This window comes from Phyllobates terribilis, unplaced genomic scaffold, assembly GCF_046119375.1.
Source record: "Phyllobates terribilis strain yellow unplaced genomic scaffold, ASM4611937v1 Scaffold_12__6_contigs__length_324123572, whole genome shotgun sequence".
NCBI lineage: Eukaryota > Metazoa > Chordata > Amphibia > Anura > Dendrobatidae > Phyllobates > Phyllobates terribilis.
In genome coordinates, this window is record NW_027362772.1 from 306249519 (window position 1) to 306275750 (window position 26232).

At 48.2% G+C, this 26232-nt stretch overlaps 1 protein-coding gene across 3 annotated transcripts in view; it reads right to left on the minus strand.

Annotated features, from left to right (window-relative positions):
* DDX25 (DEAD-box helicase 25) overlaps positions 1-25388 on the minus strand; it is a 31270-nt gene extending 5882 nt beyond the window's left edge. Inside the window, exons 1-8 of one of the 3 annotated variants that reach the window (XM_073657332.1) lie at positions 25194-25388; positions 24504-24639; positions 24257-24349; positions 22163-22265; positions 21022-21136; positions 20446-20623; positions 19846-20083; positions 19600-19762 (exon numbers count right to left, since the gene is read on the minus strand). In XM_073657332.1, the coding sequence (XP_073513433.1) occupies positions 19600-19762; positions 19846-20083; positions 20446-20623; positions 21022-21136; positions 22163-22265; positions 24257-24349; positions 24504-24598 (985 nt within the window). In that variant the 5' untranslated portion in view covers positions 24599-24639; positions 25194-25388. Of the gene's footprint in view, positions 1-19599; positions 19763-19845; positions 20084-20445; positions 20624-21021; positions 21137-22162; positions 22266-24256; positions 24350-24503; positions 25114-25193 lie in introns of those variants that run through there. The other 2 variants (XM_073657333.1, XM_073657334.1) reach the window with 2 other exon arrangements.
* Between the last annotated feature and the right edge of the window lie 844 nt (positions 25389-26232).

Genomic DNA, 26232 nt, shown 5'->3' on the forward strand with positions numbered 1-26232 from the left:
CGGATCGGGTCTTAATACAATTCTATCCCCATACACCTGAGTATAGGGAAGGTTTATTGAAAGGGCCTGTCCATCACTCACCCTACTGGCCGAGGTTAGTGCTACCAATATTGTTTCTAAGGTAAGATACTTAAAGGGAAGGTGGCGCAATCTTTAATTTTGTATTAATAATTATTGATTATATAATCTATTTTTAATACAAAATTAAATGTACCATTTTATTATGTTTTTTATTTATTCATTCATTTTAATATCAGCAACTGGGGGGCTGCCATTTTTATTTGGGGGGTATGTAAGAAGCTAAGCAGCACTCTTACACACCTCACTTACAGCAGTCCTGGCCATAAGAGACCGGGTCGGTGACCTACATTAGAGGCCGCTTCGCCTGCCTGTAGCTGCCACCTCGGCACGCCCCCTGGGCTGTCCAGGTCACAGCCGTGGGAGGAGATCGCGGCCATCTTTGTGGAGCCTGCAATGTAAGCTGCGAGCTGCACATTCCCCCCCCCCCGTCATCGCACGCACTGCTCAGTCAGTCAGTGAGTGCCATGACAGGAGCTGCCGGGGAGGTAGTGTCTGGGAGCGGCGGTCCGGGTGAGTATCTGCAGCCTGTCAGCTGTTATCACCCCTCACATCTTCAGACAGTGCTGCGTGGGAGCATGGAAGGGGAGTAGAAGCATTCGTTTTTCTCTTTGCATTGAATATATGGGAGCATATACCCAGGAAGGGGGCCCATTACACTGCGGGGCACTATACAGAGGGCTCATAGACTCTGATGAGCGGTGTAGTTACTGAGGTCACTGCTCATCACAGCCGCCGGGTCTCGTGGAGCGCAGCGGGCCCCGGAGTGGCGGCTGCTACGCCCTATGGAGCTTCGTTCTCTGAACAAGGCTCTATAGCCTTTGGGATATCGGATTTGGGGATTACTAAGCACAGGGCTTGATGCAAAATGTGAATTTTGACAATTCATAGCTGTCATCAACCAAACTATCATTGCCTGGGTGCGATGGCAATCAGGAAGGGGCAGGCAAAGCGCGATCTAATGGGAGGCGCCAAATCTAGGGCCCAATAACCAGGGACCTTTGCAGCCTGATCATATCAGCCCACAGCTGTCTGCTTTACCTTGCCTGGTTATAATAATAAAAAAAAAAAGTGAAAGTCTATATCTACTGGACGGTTATTCTATTACACCCCTGCTCCCTTAGAAGTGGACAGAGCAAGGTTACACATTTCTAAGGGAGCAGTGGTATAATGTGTGACCCCACTCGGTCCACTTCCATGGGAGTAGTAATATGGTGGACGGAGCGTGGGTCACACATTACACCACTGCTCCCATAGAAGTGGACGGAGTGGTGTCACCGGAAGCGTAGCTACAGTTTTGTTTTGAGAAGGTGAAACTTCTGAGTGGGCCTCTAACCAAGTAACCCTGATTACGACTTCGGTGGTGCAACCTAATAGTACGTGTAGGAGAACCTCAGCAGATGAGCGGGCTGGTACTAAAAATATAAAATAATCCATACAGTACAGTGCCCTCCCCATAGTCCTCCATACAGTACAGTGCCCTCCCCATAGTCCTCCATACAGTACAGTGCCCTCCCCATAGTCCTCCATACAGTACAATGCCCTCCCCATAGTCCTCCATACAGTACAATGCCCTCCCCATAGTCCTCCATACAGTACAATGCCCTCCCCATAGTCCTCCATACAGTACAATGCCCTCCCCATAGTCCTCCATACAGTACAATGCCCTCCCCATAGTCCTCCATACAGTACAATGCCCTCCCCATAGTCCTCCATACAGTACAATGCCCTCCCCATAGTCCTCCATACAGTACAATGCACTCCTCGCTCTCCCGCTGCTCCGGTGTCTGTAGCGAGCGCCCGCACATCTTAGCACAGTGGGCTCCATGTAGTGACGTCATCGCGCCCGCTGTCAGTGTCTGCATCAGTGACGTCAAACGCAGAGCGGGATTGATGGGAGCGTCACGCTCCCTCACTTAACATAGCTTTCAACTGTATCGGCAACCAGTTGATACAGTTGAATTTGCAAGGACGGGCGGGGGTCCTGGAGCTGGCCCCTCCCCCCCACCACCCGACTCACGGGCCCCACATCGGCAGAGCAGGGAGATCATGTCCCCCTGCTCTGCCGCAGAGTTTAACTGCATCGGCACAAATCAATACAGTTTACAGTCGTGTAGCTCCGGGTGGGCCCCACAGAGCGTGGGGCCCGAGGCAACCTCCCAATCTGCCCCCCCCTACTAGGTGTCACACATTACACCACTGTTCCCATAGAAGTGGACGGATTGGGGTCACATCTTACATACATTAGATACGCAGTATCTAATGCCATCCTGTGTGATACACTGTGCTGAGCTCAATATCTAATTCCATCATGTGATACACGCTGGGATTAGATACAGGGCTCAATGTAGTGTTACTCTAAGCGTGTCTAATCACACACACGTGATACACTCCGCGTATCTAAGCCCAGTTTATGATACAGTTAGCAGCACCATCTGAAAGAATTGGTGCTGCCAGCCATCCTCGGTGACACTGTACTTGTCGGTACCACTTTGCAGTCACCAACAAAATGGCTCCACACTGATTCTACACTTCATCCTCTCTTATCCTGTTACAAATACCCGGAAGGGGACAAGAGGAGTGACATCGACACGTGAGCAGATCCAGCCCACGTTTCCTGCGGTCTGTTATGTCAGCTAGTTGTACATTAGCGAGATTGTAATTATATAATGCTCCCATTGCTGAAACTTGAACCTTAAGGGTATTGGTAGCTAACCCTTGTGCTCAAACCCCTTCTGGAGAAATTCTAGAATGGAATTGATTGGAGACTTATTCCCCAATGCTTTTTAATTTAAACTCCAAAAACTTTTTCCACGTTCTGACAAAATTTTTTTGTTGTTCTAGGCTTCAAACTTTTTAAATAAAAAGGTGGAAACTAACCCTGGAGAAAATCCTGACTCAACAGTGCCCTCTCAAATTCCATGCTGTTCGATGGAAGCCCTTCACTTGAGACGGTCCATACTGGACCCTTGATGAGAAGGTCTGGGATCTCCAGCAGGATCCATCGATCTGACACAGACATTATTCTCATTAAAAGGAAAACTATGGTCTTTTTGGCCAGAAAGGAGAAATCAAAATCACCCTTTCCTAATCTTCCTCAAAACTGCTGGGATCAAAACCAATCGGCAAAGGCATATGCGATCCTGAAGGTCCAAGGGATCGGAAGGGCATCTACTGCATAAAGGTTTTCCATTGGGTTTGGTGAACAGAATTTCTTTACTCTCCTGGTTCTGTTTGTTGGCAAACAAGTCTATCTCTGGTAATCCCCACAAGTGAACTATCTGCCGAAACTCCTGGGAGTTTAGGGTCTATTCTCGTTGTTTCATTCTGTTGCGGCTTAGGAAGTCTGCTTTGGGGTTCTCCGTCCCCTTTATGTGTAGTGCCGTTCGGGACAGAAGGTGTTGCTCTGCTAGATGGAAAACCTTGTTTGCTGCTTCCATTAGGGAGTGAGACCTTGTTCTCTCCCTGGTGGTTGATGTACGCCACTGTAGTGCGGTTGACTGACATGAAACGAACGTTTCGACCAAGATGGGAAGAAAGTCTTAGTTACTTACCGGTAATGGGATTTTCTGGAACCCATGACAGCACCACAAGAAAGGATCCGCCCGCGAAGAAAGTCTTAGTTACTTACCGGTAACAGGATTTTTCGGAACCCATGACAGCACCACAAGAGAGGATCCGCCCGCCAAGGACGGGAAACCTACAGGCAAAAAAGGGCGGAACTGCTCTCCCGCATCAGTTGGATTACAGAGTATGAGAGGACCGTCAAGGTTTATTACGACAAACCAATTTTTTTACCAGCACCACATGACACCTAAAGTGTGGAATTATAATGCTAGTAGAAGGAGTGCTCAACCACACGTGACAGGAGGATATATAAGGGTGCTGTAATGGGTTCCGAAAAAAATCCCGTTACTGGTAAGTAACTAAGACTTTATCGATCACCTATGACAGCACCACGAGAGAATTACAGAGACTAAAGTAATCTAGGGAGGGACCACAGCCTGGAGCACCCTTCTCCAAAAGGTGAGATCGGCAGATACACCCATATCTAATCTATAGTGTCTGTAGAAGGTAGAAGGAGAGGACCAGGTAGCAGCCATACAAATCTCTTCTATGGAGACATCTCTATGCCCAGGAGGTTGCCACGGCCAGAGTGGAATGAGCCTTTAAACCTTCCAGCACTTCCTTGCCGCATGATGAGCAAACTAGAGAAATGGCCTCCCTAATCCATCTAGCGATGGTGGGTTTTGAGGCTTTATACCCTTACCTAGAACCCTGGTATGATACGAAAGAAGACCTATCCTACCTACAGTCCTTCGTAGCTGAAAGGTACCAGACTACACATCTACATCTAACGTATGCAATTTCTCTTCCATCTGGTTCTTTGGATTAGAACAAAAGGAGGGCAGAACGACCTCGTGTAGCCTACATAAAAGAGTCACTACCTTAGGAAGATTGACAGAGTGATCTTTAAACCAGATCCAGCCTTTCAGGATCCGTGTAAACGGCGGGGCTATAGACAAGGGCCTGGATGTCACTATCCCTTCTGGCTGAGGTTAATGCTACCAGCAGGGCTGTTTTAAGGGAAAGGACTTTTAAGGGTTGCTGATTCTAGGGGTTCAAACGGTGTGTTAGTCAAGGCTGTTCGGACCAAAATTAAGTCCCATGGTACTAAGTTAATCTTAGCAATGGGCCTAGATCTAGAAGATGCCTTAATGAATCGCAAAACTCAACAATTCCCTGCCAAATCACAGCTATACAGAGGCCCGAGAGCTAACAACTGAACTTTTAGGGTGCTGGTGGAAAACCCTAATTCAAGGTTCTTTTGCAGAAACGCCATAATCGTTCCTGTTGGTGTCCCCTTCTCCACCCTCGAACCTGAAAAGAATAAAAACTTTTTCCAGGTTCTAGCATATATCTGGGTTGTGATAGCCACTCTGCTGCAGAGTAGAAAACCTATGAGGTTTGGGCAAAAGTCGCCCTCTTCTAACAGTGTCCTCAAGTTCCACGCCGACAAGTGAAGGTTGGTTGCTTGTGGATGGAATATCGGCCCTTAAGAGAGAAGGTCCGGGATCTCGGGTAGAACCCAAGGATCGAACACGGACATGCTCCTCAGACATGAAAACCAAGGCCTCCTGGGCCAAAAGGGGGCGATCAACAAAATACTCACTTTGTCTTCCCTGATCTTTCTTATGACTATGGGAATCAGTGACATGGGATGGGGAAAGGCATAAACCAGGCTGAAATCCCAGGGAAACAGGAGAGCGTCCAGAGCTAAATCCAGAACTCCCTCAGCTTCCGCTTTAGTGTTGTGGCAAAAAGATCTACCATTAGGAGTCTCCACCTCCATACTATCTGGATGAAGACCTCTTGCTTCAGCACCCATTCTCCTTGTCTTTCCGCGATCTGAAAAAGATGAGGTCTCCTTCATCAATGTTTTGGACCGCACCCTCCCCCCCCCCTGGCTGTTCACATAGGCTACAGATACTCAATTGTTCGAGAGGATCTTAAACACTCTTGCCCTGTAGGGATACCAGGAACCTGCTTACAGCCTTCTCCACCGCCAGTAACTCTTTTGCATTGAAGGATTTTTTCACTCTCTGTCCAGGTTCGCTAGGCCACCTTGTGAGAGCTGGATTTACACTTTATCCTGACTCCATTTTGATTTTTGTTCTAGTATCTTCTGCTTACCAGAATGGAGTTTGAGCCAGTAAGTGTGTTTTGTCCATGTACTTTGCTTGCAAAGAGAAGTCTGTGATCAGATAAGAAGATTTTAGGAATGTCTTTGTCTAGAGGAAGAAACTAAAAATTAGAAGGTAGAGTGATTCCTAAAATCCAAAACATTTTTGGAGACAGAATTACCTTTAGCCAATGAGATGATTGTATGTTAGTGGCAGCACATATGTACAGATAAGCTGAGCCACTTATATTGCTACAACGAATGTCCACGAAGTGTCTATATATATGTGACCGATGATGTAATAAACTCAGATCTGCCCTGCTGCTCAATGTATCAGTCATGGCTCTTCCGTGCACGTATTTGAATTTTACTGCTTCATTTGGAACAGGCACAACCTCTTTTCATAGATGGGCTCCCCATCCTGTGGGACTTGCATCTGTGGTGACTGTTCGATTGATATTAACCACCCAGCGAACCCCCCCCCCCTCCCCCCGGGACAAGTATGTCTCATCTAGCCACCACCGCAGGGATTCTATTGACTGAGGAGGTGACAGTGACATTTTTCCCTCTAAGTGCCCCTAAGGGAAAATTCATTATGCAACACCTAACCCTGGTATGGTATTGCGCCATTAGAACCGCTGGGAAGCATAATGTCAGACTATCCAATAGGGACATTGCACCCCTAAGGGAGAAGAAGGGAGCTTTTATAGCTTTTTCCACCTGGCCCTGGAATTTTACTATCTTCAAAACCGGGAGGAAACATTCCTGAGTTTCCGAATCCAGTATAATCCTGTCATGCCAGGTGTGGGAAAGACTTTGTGTTACACAAAGGGAAAAGGGAAAGGGAGCCCAGACTCTAGGGAAAGGGGGAATGGGAGACCTCCTAGTCTGGTCTAGCGTCACGCTGTCTCAACCGCCGTCCCTATATTGCCTCCTCAGCAATCGCTGAACACGTGCCTCGCCCTGAGTTTCCCTGGCGTATGGCTAAGGGTAGGGACAGGAGGAGATGAGCACTAGTCGATCTCCACTAATCTCTATAGACAACAAGGGTAGACAAACAGGGGGAAATTGCTTAGCTTTAGACAACTCCAGACAAATGCGCACACAGCCTCAAGCTCCAGAGCAGACTAAGTACTGCTCTTGCTAAAGCCTCACAAGTAGTAATGAATATGGCCGGCACCTCCCTCTTAGACACACCAGATATTTACACACCCAGGCCAAGGAGCTAATTAGCCAGAGGAAGGTGACCGCTGGGTCTTAGAGACAGTCAGCCTCTAAGAAGATGTCTGTAATGCCAAACAGAGATCTCCTGCAACCCACTGCAGGGCGACTGTCACCTCAGACACCCGTGACAAATCCCTAGAAACTGGAGCTCTGAGGCTGTGCGCCCACGATACGTTTTTCAAGCGTTTTTGCTGAGGAATTTGCGCAGCGTAAATGCTTGTAAAACGCTTGGTAATCCGTCCCCCATGGCCCCCAATGACCATCCGTAGTTTCAATGCCCATGCTGCAGATTTTTCCGCAGCGTTTTTGATGTGCGGAGAAATCCGCAGCATGTTCATTACGTGTGCATTTACACATGCCTTCTCAATGCATTAAAAAACGCAAGCCAATTCCGCATGTCCAAAACGCGTGTCAAATTCCACACTCGCTTTTCCGGGCAAGGACATGCAGAAATGAAGCGGAAATGCATCTTTTAAATCCAGTACCGCCATCTAACAGTCAGAAAAAAAAAAAAAATCAGTTTTATTGCAGATCTGATTACTCCATTTTTAAGGTTTGTATTTTCAGGGATCTTAAATTAGCAATAGTCCTGAAGGAGCGGTCTGGCTTGGATATCAGAAAGAGGGATGAGTAGAACCCCTTCCCTATCCCAGACTCTGGGACCTCCACAAGGACGGCCTTCTGAACCAAGTCCAGAACTTCCTTTTGTAGGGGTGGCTGCTCTCAGGGAGGAACGAGAAGGGGTCAGAACAAACCTTCCCTGAGGAATCGACTGGAAGTCGAACCTCAGACCTGATTTAATCAGGCTGAGGATCCAGTTACTGGCTGAAATGCCTTCCCAGGCAGGGAAGAAGCCAGAAAGCCTACCCCCTAACTGGGCTGAGAGTCATTGACTCGATTTCTGGGGCGCAAGGAGGAGGACCCGAACAAAATCCCTCTACCTTTTGCTCTGCAATCTTCCCGTTTGTTCTGATCTTTAGGAGGCTTTCTTCGGGCAAATCTTTTACGGAAAGATCACCTATAGGTAGGCATGGATAGGCGAAGGGAAACCTTTTTTTCACATCTCATGCTTTCTCCAGGATCTTGTCCAGAGCTGGGCCGAAGAGATACTCTCCCTCGCATGGAATGGAGCACAGTCTCGTTCTGGCCTGGATATCTCCTGGCCAACACTTCAACCATAAGGCCTTACATGCAGCATTGGCGGCAAGGTCGGCCGCCCTTTCCAATCTTATAGAGTCTGCTGAGGCATCTGCTAAAAAGGCATCTTTCCTTTGCACCCCATCTTAGTTGGGATTCTAGCTGCTCCAGCCAGATCATCAATGACCTGGCTGTGTATGATGCTACTCCTGCCGGCTTTAACCCCTTCCCGACCCGTGTCACACCGTTTGTGACATGGAAAACAGTTCGTTCCCGACCCATGTCACAGCGTCTGTGACATGGAGGGAAAGAGCCCCTGCAGCGCCTGCGAGCGGGGTCGCTCAGGTGTCACAGTTGCTACTGCAACTGGACATCCTGAAGTCGACCCCCCGGGGGGTGGATTAACCCCCCCCCCCGTGCCTGGGACCCCTCCGATTGGCTGTTTCATTTTCACTTTTAGTGAAACTGCCAATCGGTATGAATTAAATATTTCACCAATGAAAATTGGTGTAATATTTAAATCTGGGCATTGCCTGATGCTTACAGCATCAGCCATTGGCTGGGGGGAGTGTCACCTCTGTTCCCCCCCTCCCCCCAGATCTGATTGGGGGGCTAGCGTCACATGGATACTAGCCCCAATCAGATATGGAGGGATGGCTGAAACCTCCCAGCACCTTCCCAACCCTAGATCGTCTGCTGTGGACCCCCTGCTGCGGACCCCCTGCTGCGGACCCTGTGGATCGCGTCTGCCGCCGCCACCGCTGATCAGCGGTAAGTATTGCCGCCACTCCCCCCGACCCCCCCTCCACCCCCCCGCCCCCCTCTCCACCCCCCCTCCACTTTCATACCTGCACCCCGACCTCCGCTCCCTCTCCCACGTCTTCATCCACCGGCTGCTGCTCTCCTTCTGACAGCCGGTGGACTGTGATCACAGCAGCAGCAGGCTCAGTGTAAATGCCCTGCTCCTGTGATCAAACCCACCATCCCCCAGTCCCAGTGATATCACCCCCCACCTCCCAATAATCACCCCCCCCTGTTCCCAGTGTTCACCCCCCCCTGTTCCCAGTGATCACCCCCCCCCCCCGAAAACCCAGTAATCAGCCCCCTGCTCCTGCCAGCTCCCCTTTCTGCCCCAGTAATCACCCCCCGATGCTGCCGGCCTCCTACCCCCCCTTGCTGCTGCCGGCTCCTGCCCCAGTGATCACCCCCCTTGCTGCCGCTTCTGGCTCCTCCATCTCCTCAGCCCCCTCCTACGTCTGACCGCCCCATACGTCTGACTGCAGAAGGTTACACCAAGCACACACACGTACACTCACACTATAATAAAGTTTTGATTTTTTTTTTTTTTTTTTTTTTTTTTTTTTTTTTACACACGCACAAAGCACACAAAATGTCCCGCCCGTCCCGCTCATCCCAGTCTAGGGCGTACTCAGCTGAGGAGGCTATGTCAGGTTGGTGTGTGTGTGTGTTGTAGTGTATGAGATTTTGTGTGTGTGTGTGTGTGTGTGTGTGTGTGTGTGTGTGTGTGTGTGGTGTGGTGTCCGCTAACAAATTGGAACCCTTTGCGTTTGGAGAGTCCCTGTGTGCCCAAACATTGGAGCTCACCAACAAGTGACCCCATTTTGGAAACTAGACCCCCCAAGGCACCTATATAGATGCATAGTGAGCACTTGGAACACCCAGGTGCTTCACAAATTGATTGATAAAAATGAAAAAAAAAAACACTTTTTTATTTTTACGGATTAATTTGCTAAGGACCTGGGGGTCCCAAGTGCTCACTATGCATCTAGATAGGTGCCTTGGGGGGTCTAGTTTCCAAAATGGGGTCACTTGTGGGGGAGCTCCAATGTTTGGGCACACAGCGGCTCTCCAAACGCAACATGGTGTCTTCTAACAATTTGAGTCGACAATTTGTTAGCGGACACCATGTTGCTTTTGGAGAGCCGCTGTGTGCCCAAACATTGGAGCTCCCCCACAAGTGACCCCATTTTGGAAACTAGACCCCCCAAGGCACCTATCTAGATGCATAGTGAGCACTTGGAACCCCCAGGTGCTTCACAAAATGATCTGTGAAAACAAAAAAGTACTTTTTTTTTTCACAAAAATTTTTTTTTAGCCTAAATTTTTTAATTTTCACATGGGTAACAGGATAAAATGCATCCTAAAATGTGTTGGTCAATTTCTCCTGAGTACACTGATACCTCATATGTGGTCATAAACCACTCTTTGGGCGCATGGCAGGGCTCAGAAGAGAAGGAGCGCAATTTGACTTTTGGAGCTAATTTTCCATTCAAAAAGTAAAATGGCGCTCCTTCCCTTCTGAGCCCTGCCGTGTGCCCAAACAGTGGTTTATGACCACATATGAGGTATCAGTGTACTCAGGAGAAATTGACCAACAAATTTTAGGATGCATTTTATCCTGTTACCCATGTGAAAATTAAAAAATTTAGGCTAAAAGAAAATTTTTGTTAGAAAAATAAAAATGTTCATTTTTTTCTTCCATGTGGCTTTAGTTCCTGTGATGCACCTGAAGGGTTAATAATCTTCTTGAATGTAGTTTTGAGTAGCTTGAGGGGTGCAGTTTTTGGAATGGTGTCACTTTTGGGTGTTTTCTGTCATAAAGACCCCTCAAAGGGACTTCAAATGTGATGTGGTAACTAAAAAAATGGTTTTGTAAATTTTGCTGGAAAAAAGATAAATTGCTGATGAACTTTGAACCCTTCAAACTTCCTACCAACATTTTTTTTTTTTTCCAAAATTGTGCTGATGCAAAGTAGACATGTGGGAAATGTTATTTATTAACTATTTTGTGTAACATCACTCTCTGGTTTAGTAGAAAAAAAAATCAAAATTTGAAAATTGCAAAATTTTCAAATTTTTTCCCATATTTTTGATTTTTTCACAAATAAACGCAAATATTATCGACCTACATTTAATACTAACATGAAGCCCAATATGTCACGAAAAAACAATCTCAGAATCGCTAGGATCCGTTGAAGTGTTCCAGAGTTTTTACTTCGTAAAGGGACACTGGTCAGAATTGACAAAAATGCCAAGGTCTTTAGGGTCAAAATAGGCTGGGTCCTGAAGGGGTTAAGGCTCCTGCCGATGTCTCCAAAGTACCCTTGAGAAAAGTGTCCGCTTTTCTATCCAGTTGGTCCTTCAGAGCTTCCATATCAAAGGGCAGAGAGGCTTTCTTAGATGCTTTAGTTATTTGCTACATCCAGTCTTGGGGCTTTGTCCCAAAAGGTTCCTCAAAGGGGCATTTTCTTTTAAAAGAAGGGGGGAGGGAGGCCTTCCTCTCAGGCCTTTTCCACCAGCCCCTGGATTTTTTCAGTTAATGGAAAACACCTCCTCTTCCTCTGATCTAGGCCACGAAACATCAAATCCTGCACTGATCTCTCAGGCTTGCCCATGGTCGATCGGAGAGCTTTAACAAGTCCATCAATCTCATTCAATGGGAAACAATGGGGCCCTGAGCCCATATCTGAGGATGAGGCAGAAGACGAGGAACACTCAGTCATCCTCGTAGTTCGATGGAAGGGAGAAATGAGAAACCGGGGAGATATCTCTAGCAACTTCCCTTTTCTGCTTCCCTTAGAGAACTGATCTCTGCCTTAGTGATGGTTTTTAAACCGATGGAAAAGCTAGGGGGTCTCCTCTGCCACAGTCTGTTGAATACATGACTTGACAAAGTCTTTTTTGATAGGAGTCTGCTAATAGGGTTCTACACAGAGCACACTACTTGTGCTGGGTCTTCGTAACGTACTACTTTCCCAGTTTGGAGGAAGGACTCTCTTCAGTTGAGGGACCATAAATGGAGGCTGCAGATTCGTCCACCCTGCTGGAGCTTCGGTGACTGGACCTGCTTGCAGATACTCATCTTTCTGTGGTCCAGCTGCCTCCCCTCACCCAAAGAGGTGTTGCTCTACTTGCTCCTGTGGCTTCCCATGCAGTGGCTACTGCAGATGCTCACACTATCTCCAGGCTTAGAAAATAGGGGACAAATGGGGCCGGGAAGCCCTGAGCAGTGGTACCTTAACCACTTCCGGGTAATGCCAGCGCCATATCCTGCGCTGATTACCTGTCCCTACAGCAGCCCCTCTCCGCACTTCTCCATTCGCCTATGGAGCGATCCAGGTGCGACTGCCCTTTGGCCACGTGACGGCGCCTGCCAATGACATCATCAGGAGTGCCTCTCCGGCCGTCCATGCTAGTGCTGTTCCCGCTCCCGGGTGTGCAGCACTTCCGGTTCCGGTGGGGGTTTCAGGAGGCGACGTGCATGGCCACCGCTTGCGCTACATCAAAGCCACCTATCCCCAGGCAAGGAAGGCAGCTCACCGGCTTGCCACACACACACACACACACACACACACACACACACACACACACACACACACGTGTATCAGCCCCCTTGAGCCTACCATGGTGATCAAGAGCCCGGCTGACCAGGACAAAATTTTTGTCGATCTTCAACAGATAAGCCTGTCAGAGGTCCCCCCCCCCATTAAGGACAGGAAACCAACTGATGAGGGAGAGAGGTGCCGCCCTTGATGGGTGGATCCCCTCTCTTGTGGTGCGGTCATAGGTGATCGATAAAGGAGGCCTTCTAGTGCTCTTTCTACTGCCCACAACTCCTTCAGGTTTGAGGACTGACCCCCTCTTGTAGAGTAACCAACACCCCTGAATTGTCTGATCCCTCAGGTGTACCCCCAACCTGATTTGATCTGTTGTGATAATGTCGCTCACTATCTTCATCCATGGGACCCCTCTAGGTTTGTCCTGTCTGTCCACCATAAGGGAATTTCTGTTTTTCATGGAAAGTTCTAACTTTCCTTGTAAATGCCCTCTTAGCAACCTTTGTGCGGACAATATTTCCCACTGAAGCTGCCTCGTGTGTAACTGGGCCAAAATCACCGCTGGGATGCAAGATATCAGAGTTCCTAACAAGGACACTGCCTTCCTTGGAAGTCGTTTCCGGAAACTCCATTGCCGCTGAGGCAAGGGCTACTATCTTGTCCTTTTTCCCCACTTCGGGTAAAAGGCAAGTTTGAAGCTCGGGAGTTTAGGATGAGGCCTAGTAATGACTGTATTTTCACTGGATCTAGTTTCGACTTGCGAATATTTATAATCCAGCCAAGATCTTTTAAGATGACTCTTACATCTTCCAGTTGGGTTTCACAGTGCTCCTCTGATTTTCCCACTGTGAGGAAGTCATCTAGGTATGGAATAATAATGGTGTTCTGGATTCGAAGGCAGGCAGTCATCTCGGCTATCACCTTGGTGAAGATTCTTGGTGCCACAGACAAACCGAATGGAAGGGCTCTGAATTGATAATGCCTTATTTCTCCTTGTATGTATAAGGCAACTCTTAAGAACGGTTGATGGTAAATACCCAAAAGTGACACCATTCTAAAAACTGCACCCCTCAAGGTGCTCAAAATCACACTCAAGAACTTTATTAACCCTTCAGGTGCTTCACAGGAATTTTTGGAATGTGGAAGAAAAAAAAATGAACATTTAACTTTTTTCACAAAAATGTTACTTCAGACCCAATTTTCTTTATTTTCGCAGGGGTAACAGGAAAAAAATGGACCCCAAAATTTGTTGTGCAGTTTCTCCTGAGTAAGCAGATACCCCATATGTGGGGAAAAACCACTGTTTGGGCACACGGCAGGGCTCGGAAGGGAAGGAGCGCCATTTGACCTTTTGAATGTAAAATTAGCTTGAATATTTAGCGGAGCCCCTGATGTGCCTAAACAATGGAAACCCCCTACAAGTGATGCCATTTTGGAAACTAGACCCCTCAGGGAACTTATCTAGATGTGTGGTGAGCACCTTGCACCCCCAGCTGCTTCACAGAAGTTTATAACATTGAGCCGTAAAAATAAAATTTACACATTTTTCCCACAAAAATGTTTTTCAGCCCCCACTTTTGCATTTTCATAAAGGTAACAGGAGAAATTGCACCATGCAGATTGTTGTGCAATTTCTCCTGAGTTAGCAGATACCCCATATGTGAGGGAAAAACACTGCTTGGGCGCACGGCAGGGTTCGGAAAGGGAAGGAGCGCCATTTGACTTTTTGATTGTAAAATTTGCTTCAATAATTAGCAGACGCCATGTTGCGTTTGGAGAGCCCCTGATGTGCCTAAACAGTGGAAACCCCCCACAAGTGACACCATTTTGGAAACTAGACTCCTCAGGGAACTTCTCTAGATGTGTGGTGAGCACTCTGAACTCCCAGGTGCTTCACAGAAGTTTATAACATGGAGCTGTGAAGAAAAAAAAAAAAAAAAAAACTTTCCATAAAAAATGATGTTTTAGCCCCAATTTTTTTATTTTCACAAGGGTAAGAGGAGAAAATGGACCCCAAAAACTTTTGTCCAATTTCTCCTGAGTATGCCAATACCCCATATGTGGGGAAAATACAGTGTTTGGGCGCACGGCAGAGTTTAGAAGGGAAGGAGCACTGTGTGACTTTTTGAACGCAAAATTGGCTGGAATTGAGAGCGGACGCCGTGTCGCGTTTGGAGAACCCCTGATGTGCCTAAACAGTGGAAACCCCCCACAAGTGACCTCATTTTGGAAACTATACCCCTCAAGGATTTTATCAAGGGGTATAGTGAACATTTTGAACCCAGAGGTACGACACAGAATTTGATAACATTAGGTCATCATATTGAATAAGTTGTCATTAGTCTTGAGCGCAAGTGCTCGCTACTTGAGTTTGCTTCGGGTACTCAGGTATGCACCATGTATCGCGGGTGCTCAAGTGACATGCTCGAGTCCCCGCCCGCATGTTTCATGGTTATTAGACACCCCAAAAAAAAACATGCGGGGGACGGTCGTGCATGGCAGGCAATCCCCGCGAGTTTTTTTGGCCGCGAATCATATGGGGAGGAGACTCGAGCATGTCACTCGAGCACCCGCGATACTCAGTGCATACCCGAGCACCCGATGCAAGCTCAAGTAGCGAGCACTTGCGCTCAACACTAGTCGCCATATCGTCATTTTTTTTATTATTTTTTTTTAACTTTTGAAAAAAATCCTAGCCCAACCCTAACCCTAGAACAAGAGTTTATTTTTTACGCCGTTCCTTGTGCGGTATAAGTGATGAGATTACATTATTCTTCGGGTCGGTGCAATTACAGCGATACCAGAATCATATCAGGTTTTTATGACTGACAGCTGTCACACACTAAAAGACACATTTTTTTGTAAAAATCTAGTTTTTACATCGCCATATTTTGACAGCTTTAGTTTTTCCATATTTTGGCTGACAGAGTCATGTGACGGCTTGTTTTTTGCGGGATGAGTTGACGGGGTTATTGGTGCCATTTTTTGATCGCTTTCTATTCCGATTTTTGGAAGGCAGAATAAACAAAAACCATCAAATCAGGAATTGTGTTTTTTTTTTGTTTTTTTTTATGCCGTTCCGCGTGTGGTAAAATTGATAAGGTAGCTTTATTCTTCGGGTCAGTATGATTACAGCAGTACCACATTAATATCTTTTTTCTATGTTTTGGCGCTTTTACATAAAAGCAATTTTATAGAAAAAAATATTTTTTTGCATCGCTTTATTCTAAGAGCTATAACTTTTTGATTTTTCTGATGATGGAGCTGTATGGCGGCTTGTTTTTTGCGGGATGAGATGACGTTTTCAGCGGTACCATTTTTATTTATATTCGTCTTTTTGATTGCGTGTTATTCCATTTTTTGTTTGGCGGTATGATGCTAAAGCATTGTTTTTTGCTTCGTTTTTTATTTTATTTTATTTTTTTTTAGTGTTCACTGAAGGGGTTAACTAGTGGGACAATATTATAGCTCAGGTCGTTCCGGAAGCGGCGATACCAAATATATGTGTACTTTTATTTATTTTTTTCTTCATAATATATATTTGATGGGTACATTATATTTTTATTTTGGTGGATTATTTTTTTTTTTTTTTTTCACTTCCTAACATTTTTTTTTTACTTTTTTACTTTGTCCCACTGTGGGACTTTCATTTTTTTTATTCTGATCGCCTGCATAGCACAGGAATGGAGCACCATCCCTGTGCTATACAGGCTGTCAGCTCTGCAGATGCAGAAGATACTTTGGTCATGCACTGCGCATGACCAAACTATCTTACTTCTGTCTGGTAACCCGGATGTTGTCATGACGACATCGGGTCATCATGGCAACATCCGGGAAGCCGCGGCAGACAGCGATGGAAGCCGGAAGAGGAGGTGAGTATTGCGATCACCTCCCCTTGCCACCGCAATGCTGCGATCGACTTTGATCACAGCATTGCGGGGGTTAATGTGCCGGGAGCGGTGCGGGACCGCTCCCTGCAGATTGTCACAGCTGACACCCGGCAGCGATCAGCTGACACCCGGCGGCGATCGCCCCACACAGCCTGTGTGCGGGCGCGATCGCAAAGACGTCCTGATACGTATCACGCTCTTAAAGCCCAGGGCGCAGATACGTATTAATACGTCTTGGGCTTTAAAGGGGTTAAATTTAAAAAAAAGGAAATGTGGAGGGATCCTTTTTTTTCCTCCTTCCGGAACCTTGCACAAGACCTGTTTCCCTATCAAGCCTAAGACCTTCTAAGACTAACTGTACCTACCTGCTTTCTGAACCAGAGGGTCTCTTAGCACACCAGAATCCTCAAAGGGTAGAGCCGATCTTTTTGGAGGACTTTAAGACCGCCCCGTCAATCCTAGGGACCTTGTAAAGTTTTTTACAGGTTTTTTCCATACCTTGTTAACAAGTGCCTGGATTTTGCCATTAACGGGAAAGGTAAGTTTCTTTCTTTGCGCTAACCCCCCCGAACATCACATCTTCTAGGGTTTTAGCCACTCTTCTCATTTAAGCTCATAGTTGTCCTAACAGCTTTGAATAATCTGTCCGTATCTTCCAGCAGAAAACATTGTCGGCCCCCTGTGTCGCTGCCTGAGGAAGAAGATTCACTCTGATATTCCTCTTCTGATAACTGGGAAACGTCAGAATCAGAAGAGACTTCCCTAGATTTCCTTCTCCCTCTTTCCAATAGGGATTTCAGGAAGCCTTCTACTTCTGCTCTGATGACAGGTTTGAGGCGAAGTCAGGGGTCTCCTCACTGATTGTCTTCTGAATGCAGGCCGAACAGAGGCTTCTCTGCCAGTCACCCGTTAGCGGGATCTTACATTGCCTGTTGTTCCTTTTTGGTGCTAGCTTCTTTTAGACCTTTCCGGATTCGGAGGCTGTTCTGGGACACACGAAATATCCTCTTTGGACACCGAGGAGTCCAGAGACCTCTGCTCCTCCTGACTGGGACGGCTGCCGCTCCGGACACTTACGGGCTGAACCCTTTGATGTGTCCACGCTGCGAACGATGAGTCGGCTGCTGATCCTCCCATGATACTTCAGGAAGGAGAGCTGGAGCGTGAGCGCTCTGTCTGTGGTCTGCTCTCTTTTTATGAGGGACCCACAGTGTCTCCTTCCTGATCCACCTCCTTCAGTTTCCCTTCCGGTCAGCTGCCACCCTTATGAGAGCATAGCAGAGCACGCCATCTCCCAGTGTGCCCTGGTTAGTGATGCCAGCGCAGCGTGCCGCCATTTTCCCCAGCTCGCCTCCTCTGACGTCACTGGGGCACGCCCAATCCCAGCATTCCTTGTGCCTGTGACATCAGTGGAACGCGCCGTCACTTCCTGCGCTTCCGCATCCAGCATGCCTGCCACAGACCGGGCGGGGGCTAGAGACAAGTGAGGCATTTTGTGCCCGCACGTACGTCTAAGCCCACAATGGACCAGCGGACGGAGCATCCAGGGACCTGAAGGCCGGTGTAGCAGGCATGTAGCCTGCTCTTCCGAACGCCAGGACAGGCCTGGGTAAGAGTAGTTCTTTCTTCCTTCTTCTGAGCTGATCCCTCTCTCAGGTGGGCTGCCATGGGGGAAAGGAAAATAAAGCACCGCTGCGATCACACAACACCGTCCTGTAGAAACAAACCGGAGCCCTAATGAGGACGATCCCTACCTGCTACTGACTGCAGTAAGAGCTGAAATCTCATAGCATCTCCTGCTTGTTCAGTGTCTGCACAAATGTTGCTCTAATTAGCATTTTGGGAAATCTTGATACTAAAGTAATCAGATGTAGAAATAACCAGCAGAACAATGAATGCAGCTCTGGAGTATAATACAGGATATGTAATGTATGTACACAGTGACTGCACCAGCAGAATAGTGAGTGCAGCTCTGGAGTATAATACAGGAGGTAACTCAGGATCAGTAATGTATGTACACAGTGACTCCACCAGCAGAATAGTGAGTGCAGCTCTGGGGTATAATACAGGAGGTAACTCAGGATCAGTAATGTAATGTATGTACACAGTGACTGCACCAGCAGAATAGTGAGTGCAGCTCTGGAGCATAATACAGGAGGTAACTCAGGATCAGTAATGTATGTACACAGTGACTCCACCAGCAGAATAGTGAGTGCAGCTCTGGGGTATAATACAGGAGGTAACTCCGGATCAGTAATGTAATGTATGTACACAGTGACTGCACCAGCAGAATAGTGAGTGCAGCTCTGGAGTATAATACAGGATGTAACTCAGGATCAGTAATGTAATGTATGCACACAGTGACTGCACCAGCAGAATAGTGAGTGCAGCTCTGGAGTATAATACAGGATGTAACTCAGGATCAGTAATGTAATGTATGCACACAGTGACTGCACCAGCAGAATAGTGAGTGCAGCTCTGGAGTATAATACAGGATGTAACTCAGGATCAGTAATGTAATGTATGCACACAGTGACTGCACCAGCAGAATAGTGAGTGCAGCTCTGGAGTATAATACAGGAGGTAACTCCGGATCAGTAATGTAATGTATGTACACAGTGACTGCACCAGCAGAATAGTGAGTGCAGCTCTGGAGTATAATACAGGATGTAACTCAGGATCAGTAATGTAATGTATGTACACAGTGACTGCACCAGCAGAATAGTGAGTGCTGCTCTGGAGTATAATACAGGATGTAACTCAGGATCAGTAATGTAATGTATGTACACAGTGACTGCACCAGAATAGTGAGTGCAGCTCTGGAGTATAATACAGGAGGTAACTCAGGATCAGTAATGTAATGTATGCACACAGTGACTGCACCAGCAGAATAGTGAGTGCAGCTCTGGAGTATAATACAGGAGGTAACTCAGGATCAGTAATGTAATGTATGTACACAGTGACTGCACCAGCAGAATAGTGAGTGCAGCTCTGGAGTATAATACAGGAGGTAACTCAGGATCAGTAATGTAATGTATGTACACAGTGACTGCACCAGCAGAATAGTGAGTGCAGCTCTGGAGTATAATACAGGAGGTAACTCAGGATCAGTAATGTAATTTATGTACACAGTGACTGCACTTTTATATCCATTCACCATCTCTTACAAATGTGATAAGACATGTGACACTCTCAGTCTGGGGTCTGGATTCGTCCTCAGGGGTCTTACCTCGCGCGCAGACGTTGGTGGTGATGAGAACTTTCTCTTTGCCATCCCGGAATCTCTGGATAATTTTCGCTCGCTCGGTCACCATCAGTTCTCCGCTCAGCAGAGCCACCGCGTGCCCATCTTTAACCATTTCTTTGGAAAGCCAGTTTGCCGTTTTACGAGTCTATTTCACAAGAAACACACTGGTTGGTGTCGCAGGAATCACTTATGATGGTCGGCGTCACATGGTCGGAGATGTGACCGTACCTGACAGAAGATGATTGCCTGTGCTATAGTCATTGACACATACATGTTGGTTAACGCCTCGTATTTTGCTTCTTTGCTTTCACAAAAATCATAAAATTGGCGAATATTCTCCAGAGTCAGCTCCTCCTTCTTTACTTTTATGATGTTCGGATCTGGAACAATCCTCTCGGCAAAATTCCAGATCGACTCATCGAAGGTGGCAGAAAACAGAAGCATTTGGCAGTGAGGTGGCATCGCCCTGCGAGGAGGACATGAGAGGTCAGGACATCCCTGGATGAAGAGGCGCCGCAGTTCCCGTGCTCGGCCGCACTTAGGCCCGCAACTATGACAATGCTGCAGCACTGTATCAGTGCTGTAGCCCCCTTTAATCTTATGATCATTAAGGGTCCCAGACGTTAAACTTCCATAAAGTTATGAAACATTATGCCTACATAGAGAGGTACACAGATTAAAGGGATTATCCCCGTCTGACACATTCGTGGCACGTCCTGTGACTGCCATAAATGAGTGACAGGCGAGGGCACCAGATGTAGAACTCAATTTAGACAGTGGACGTATCAAACGTTAAAAAGACGCCCCCTTCTGTCCCCGGAGACTCACCGCTTCACTCGGACGCTGTGGTCAGAATATCCCTGGACACCGATCATGACGTCGGCTTCATCCAGGACGAATACTTTTATGTTTTGGACACTGAAAAGTTTGAGCTTGAAGCACCAGTCCATCACCGTTCCCGGGGTTCCTACAATGATCTGAGCTTCTATTCGGCTTCCTCTGGCAGCTGAAAAAAATAGAATAAAAAAACAAAAAAAGAAAACAGTCAATTTGCAGCTGCTGGAACGCTCCATGTAACCTCTATACTTGGAGGAGGATGAGATTCCTGATCCATAGCTCAGGGTAGTAGTAGTAGTACATACCAGAAGACTACAGCTCCGTACACCATCTAGTGGCCATTCTCGAATACTGTGGCTCAGATCACGTTCACTTCAATAAGAGCTGAGCTGCAGTACCAAGAACGGCCACTTTTGGGGACTAGAAAACAGGAATTATATTGTACAATTATTCCCATTTACTGAACGATTCTATATTGGAGGGCAAAATGCAAAAGTGAGGAGCGAATGTATCTGCGAGGTGGAAAACATTCCTGACACGGCTCCGATATACAGCGACGACACTCACGTCTGTTCCCACGTATCGCGTAGATCACATCGACGTCGTCACAGAACTTCCCCATCTGCGTGATGACTTCTCCCGTCTGTAAAGCCAACTCAAACGTAGGACTGAGGCAGATGCACTGAGGACGGGAACCGGAGAGGAAGGAGAGGTTACGTCACTTTTTTTTCCTTTCTTTGGCATCTGCGCTAAAATCATTTCGCTTTGCTGTTCATATCAGGGTTGTTTTTAAATTTCCATGAAGAGGCTTTTGAAAAAAAAACAAAAAAAAAAACACAGAATAGAAAAAAAAAAAAAAGTACTTATCGCCTCTGTGACGTGGATGCTGAAGGAAAACTCTCCAAACCAAGCGCTGAAAAGGCCGCAAAGAGCGAATCGGGGGAAAAAAATACACAACTCCCCAGAAAAGGAAAAACTCCACCAAAAACTCTCCAAAAAGGACGATCTCTGCCTTAGAAAAAAAAGAAAACTAAAGACAAGAATCAACCCGGGAGAAGGTCAGTCCTCATCCTGAGGAACCTTGTGTGATGTCCGCGGTGTATATACAGGCAGATTTGTAGCAGAAATAACTGCAATGAATCTGCAGCATGTGAACATACACCACACAGACAAGAAACTACAAGATCCAGTATACTAAGGCAACCACAGGCTGGCAGGTGTCAGGGCACGATGAGAGTTGTAGTGCAAGATCTGGACTGCAGAAGGTTACTGAGCTCTGACTAACGGCATGAAATGCTGCTCTTAAAGGGGTAGGTTCACAGTGGGGGAGGGGGGTCTCACCTCTAGGACCCACAGCCATTGTCAGAACAATCGTGGTCCTACCCTGACTGCAAGTCTGCGCCCAGGAGAACATGGATGTATCAGCTCGTTATCAGTCTATGGCACTGACAGCAGCAGCGTTGCAGTTCTGCACTCAGTTACCCTCATATATGGCAGGGGTGGCACCTGTTAGTTTAGCTCCTCCTGGCAGTGGTCTTATGCCCAAGGGAGAACCAGGGAAGAAAGTCACAAGTCCCTGTTCTGGCAATTAGTGGGGGTCCCGGAACCACACCGATCTACAATTATCACCTACCCACTGGACAGATGATGGTTCATCTAGACCAGAAGACCTCCTTTAAGTGCCATGTGGACGAGCTCTTACACTCACCTGGGGGTATTTTTTCATGGCATCAACCCTGCTGAGCATGGCCAGAACAAACGCCGCCGTCTTCCCTGTCCCCGACTGGCTCTGAGCGATCAGATTCTGGGGTCTAGAGAAAAATAAATTGAGACCCATGTCGCACAAGTAATTCCCCGCCCGACACTAACAAGCTGACAGCTCCTAAGCAGTGTCTTATCTGTGCAGGGGAAGCCACCAGTATCTCACTGACCCCAACCACCAGTGACCTGACCCTGCGGCCCATCAGGGCAGTTCACCGCCAAGCTTACTGGTCACCCTGCGGTACCAGAGAGGCCAGTTACCCGGGTGAGGACCACGTGCCGCCTGTGGGCTCTGTGCTCCGCTCTGAAGCCGGCAGCATTGCTGGATCCCCCTGCGCTTCTCACATGCGGCAGGAACAAGCAGCCTGGGAAAGGGCTCAGTTCAGACCAGCAGCCCGACCATGCCACTGGTCCAAACCATCCAGAAGCGCTCAGACAACCAGTGAGCCGGAGGACAGAGGAGCGGAGCGCTGCTGAAAAGGGAAGATTAGAATAAAGGCGCAGTCAGATGGCCGTATAAATCGGACCGCAGCGCACGGACTGCCGGCGACTCTGCCGAGCTGACAGCTTCATGCTCGGGTCAGGAGAGCTGCCAGCCAGTCCATGCACTGAAGTCCAAGTTCATGATTGTGGCTCTGATTTTGGAGCAATGTGTAGTATCGGCCCTATGAATTGGCCAATTTCTAGGATTTCCACCAGAGAGTGCATGGGATATTTTATTAGTCAAACTAACAGCTAAGTAACCTGCTCAATATTGCAGGTCCTATCTTTCAGAGTAGTAATCAAGTTTTAAACAGGGTCGTGGAGTCTGAATTGGGCCGACTCCAACTCCTAAAATATATAATAAATTGTGTACAGTAGTTCAATAAAGTTTGTGGGGAATATTTTTTTCATAATTTGATAAAGTGATGAAATGTCCTATAAATGTCTGTCCTATTCCTGATCTAAGGGTCTGGACTTTTAGCGGAGATGAATCTGTGCTGCAGTAAATTTATCACTTAAACATGAGCCGTGTATGAGGGAGTCGGAGTCGTGGAGTCGGTGCCATGGAAATTGAGGAGTCGGAGGTTTGGCTTATAGACTCCACAGCCCTGGTATTAAAGCATCGAAAGGCTCATTAAAACAAAATTTTAATTATGCATTTAAAAACTAGTATAACCTTGGATATTATAACACAAAAAAACTCCTAGGTACATAAGTGAATCCTACAAATGAAGAACCACAGGACCTACTGGTACTGATTTATCAAGTAAGAGTTCCACTATTCGCTTATATAATCACCTTGACAATCAACACCACATCTGATTAGAACATAAAAAAGTGTCATAGTGCAAGAAAGCGTGCAAAAAAGTCTCGATCTCACCCATTCCAACTGTAGAGGGTAACCATATCCGACCAGTTTCTACAGATGTCCAGGAGCCGCTGATGGAAACTATTTGCCCTGTCGCGCCCTCTGCATTTGCTCCACTACTTTCACATTGATGTCCTATAGGATTGGGCATCAATGTATGATCGGCTGGGGTCCCGCACCCGGCACCCCAGCTGATATCGGTGCCGGCGGCCTCCGGTCCTTAACTGCGGTGCTTGGCCGTCAAGATGTAGTGGCCGGCGCTTGTTACTGCACATCCACCTCCTATTCAATTCAATGGGAGACGGATGTGCAGTACTCCGCGACGGCCAAGCACCACAGGTAAAGACTTCCGGCCAACTGCCGCCGCTGGCACCGATAACAACTGATCAGCGGGGGTGCCGGACCCCGGCCGATCATACACTGATGACTTATCCTATGGATAGGGCATCAATGTGAAAGTAGTGGGCAACTCCTTCAAATAAATACCCCATAAGCCTCAAACGAATAGCATTAAATCTCTGGCAAATTGTGATTAGGAAATCGGTCACCGGCGTGAGACTGAAAACAGAAGCCCCAGTACCGTTCAGAGAGTTTGGGTCCATAGACGGCCACCCACGAGGATTCGCTGACTGACACACATTTATCCTGTAGTTTATGGCTAGAAAACCCATGAATGACATGTATACTTACGGGTCAGCGAGAATCATCGGGAGGGCAGTGGCCTGGATTTTGGAGGGTCTGTTGAAGCCCATTCCATAGATCCCCTGCAACAGCTCAGGCATCCTGCAGAAACAGCAGCACGTCATGTATGTCCTGTAACATGCATGTCCTTCTAGCCCTTGTCCCCCTGCCCCTTTATAATCGGACCCTGCACCTCTGGTTACTGCTGGATTAACCCTTTTATGGTCACTGGGTTTAATGTACTGTGATCACTTACAAGTGCAGCTCCTCAAAGGACTTCACGGAGAACAATGGAGACGCGGGGTCTCTCTGCTGCACCTCCAGATTGTGGCTGGACTCCACCAGAGACATCCGGATCAGCTTATTCAGGAGGGAGCTCGTCGCCTGATCGCCTGCAACAAAAGAGATCACAAATTATTTCATTTCCTAATGATTTATATATAACTTTAGCTCTAGTCCCAATGATCGTGACCACAGGGGCAGCCATGTGTGCTCGGTGCATGTCAGCCTATGGTTTAGCCCCCCGCAGCTGTGACTCCTGCACAGTGTAAAGGTGCAGGCAGCACAGCACCCTGTAGGGAGGAAGCAGGAGACGCTGCCTGCCCTATATGCACCCATACACAAAAGGTGACACAGTGACGCCTCCCAGTGCCGGAAACCTATAAAAAGGATTGTGCTACAGAGACCGTGGTGGATGGAAAGAGACACCCGTGCCGAACACATGGCCGGTATCATTTATAGGCTACAAGACACTAAACCTACCGACAACCTCCTCCTCTCCACGGTCCCGGTGACTTCCTGAAAAAGTATATTAACCATTTACAGATTGGATATAGACAGGCCAGGCTTCCATTCACTGACAGGCAGCAGGGATTGTTAACCAGCGCTCAGCTGTAGGAGGAGCAGGTCAGGATGGACAGGTAGAGCAGAGAATAACCGCACTTACCTGACCAATTCTCACCCAGATATTGAGACGAGGGATCAATAACCTGTAAGACATGGAGACAGTCAGCATGACAATCATGTATGGAGGAGTTACCTGCCGGAGCAGAAATCCTATAATTCAGCAGTCACAGTCAGGAAAATGGCACCGCAAAGGCAGCGCCAAGCCACGGACACATATAGACCATAGATAACTGCTGGAGGATCGCCCCTGACATGGGGTCTGCAGCTGGGAGCTCAAGCACATCCTGGGAATCGTAGTCTCCCCCCGGGGCAGGGGCGCAGGGCGCTGGGAATAGCAGTCTCCCCCCCCCGGGGCAGGGGCGCAGGCTGCTGGGAGTAGCAGTCCCCCCCCCCCCCCCCGGGGCAGGGGCGCAGGCTGCTGGGAGTAGTAGTCTCCCCTCCCCCCGGGGCAGGGGCGCAGGCTGCTGGGAGTAGTAGTCTCCCCTCGGGGCAGGGGTGCAGGCTGCTGGGAGTAGTAGTCTTCCCTCGGGGCAGGGGCGCAGGCTGCTGGGAGTAGTAGTCTTCCCTCGGGGCAGGGGCGCAGGCTGCTGGGAGTAGTAGTCTTCCCTCGGGGCAGGGGCGCAGGCTGCTGGGAGTAGCAGTCTCCCCTCGGGGCAGGGGCGCAGGCTGCTGGGAGTAGCAGTCTCCCCTCGGGGCAGGGGCGCAGGCTGCTGGGAGTCTCCCCTCGGGGCAGGGGCGCAGGCTGCTGGGAGTAGCAGTCTCCCCTCGGGGTCGGGGCGCAGGCTGCTGGGAGTAGTAGTCTCCCCTCGGGGTCGGGGCGCAGGCTGCTGGGAGTAGTAGTCTCCCCTCGGGGTCGGGGCGCAGGCTGCTGGGAGTAGTAGTCTCCCCTCGGGGCAGGGGCGCAGGCTGCTGGGAGTAGTAGTCTTCCCTCGGGGCAGGGGCGCAGGCTGCTGGGAGTAGTAGTCTTCCCTCGGGGCAGGGGCGCAGGCTGCTGGGAGTAGCAGTCTCCCCTCGGGGCAGGGGCGCAGGCTGCTGGCAGTAGCAGTCTCCCCTCGGGGCAGGGGCGCAGGCTGCTGGGA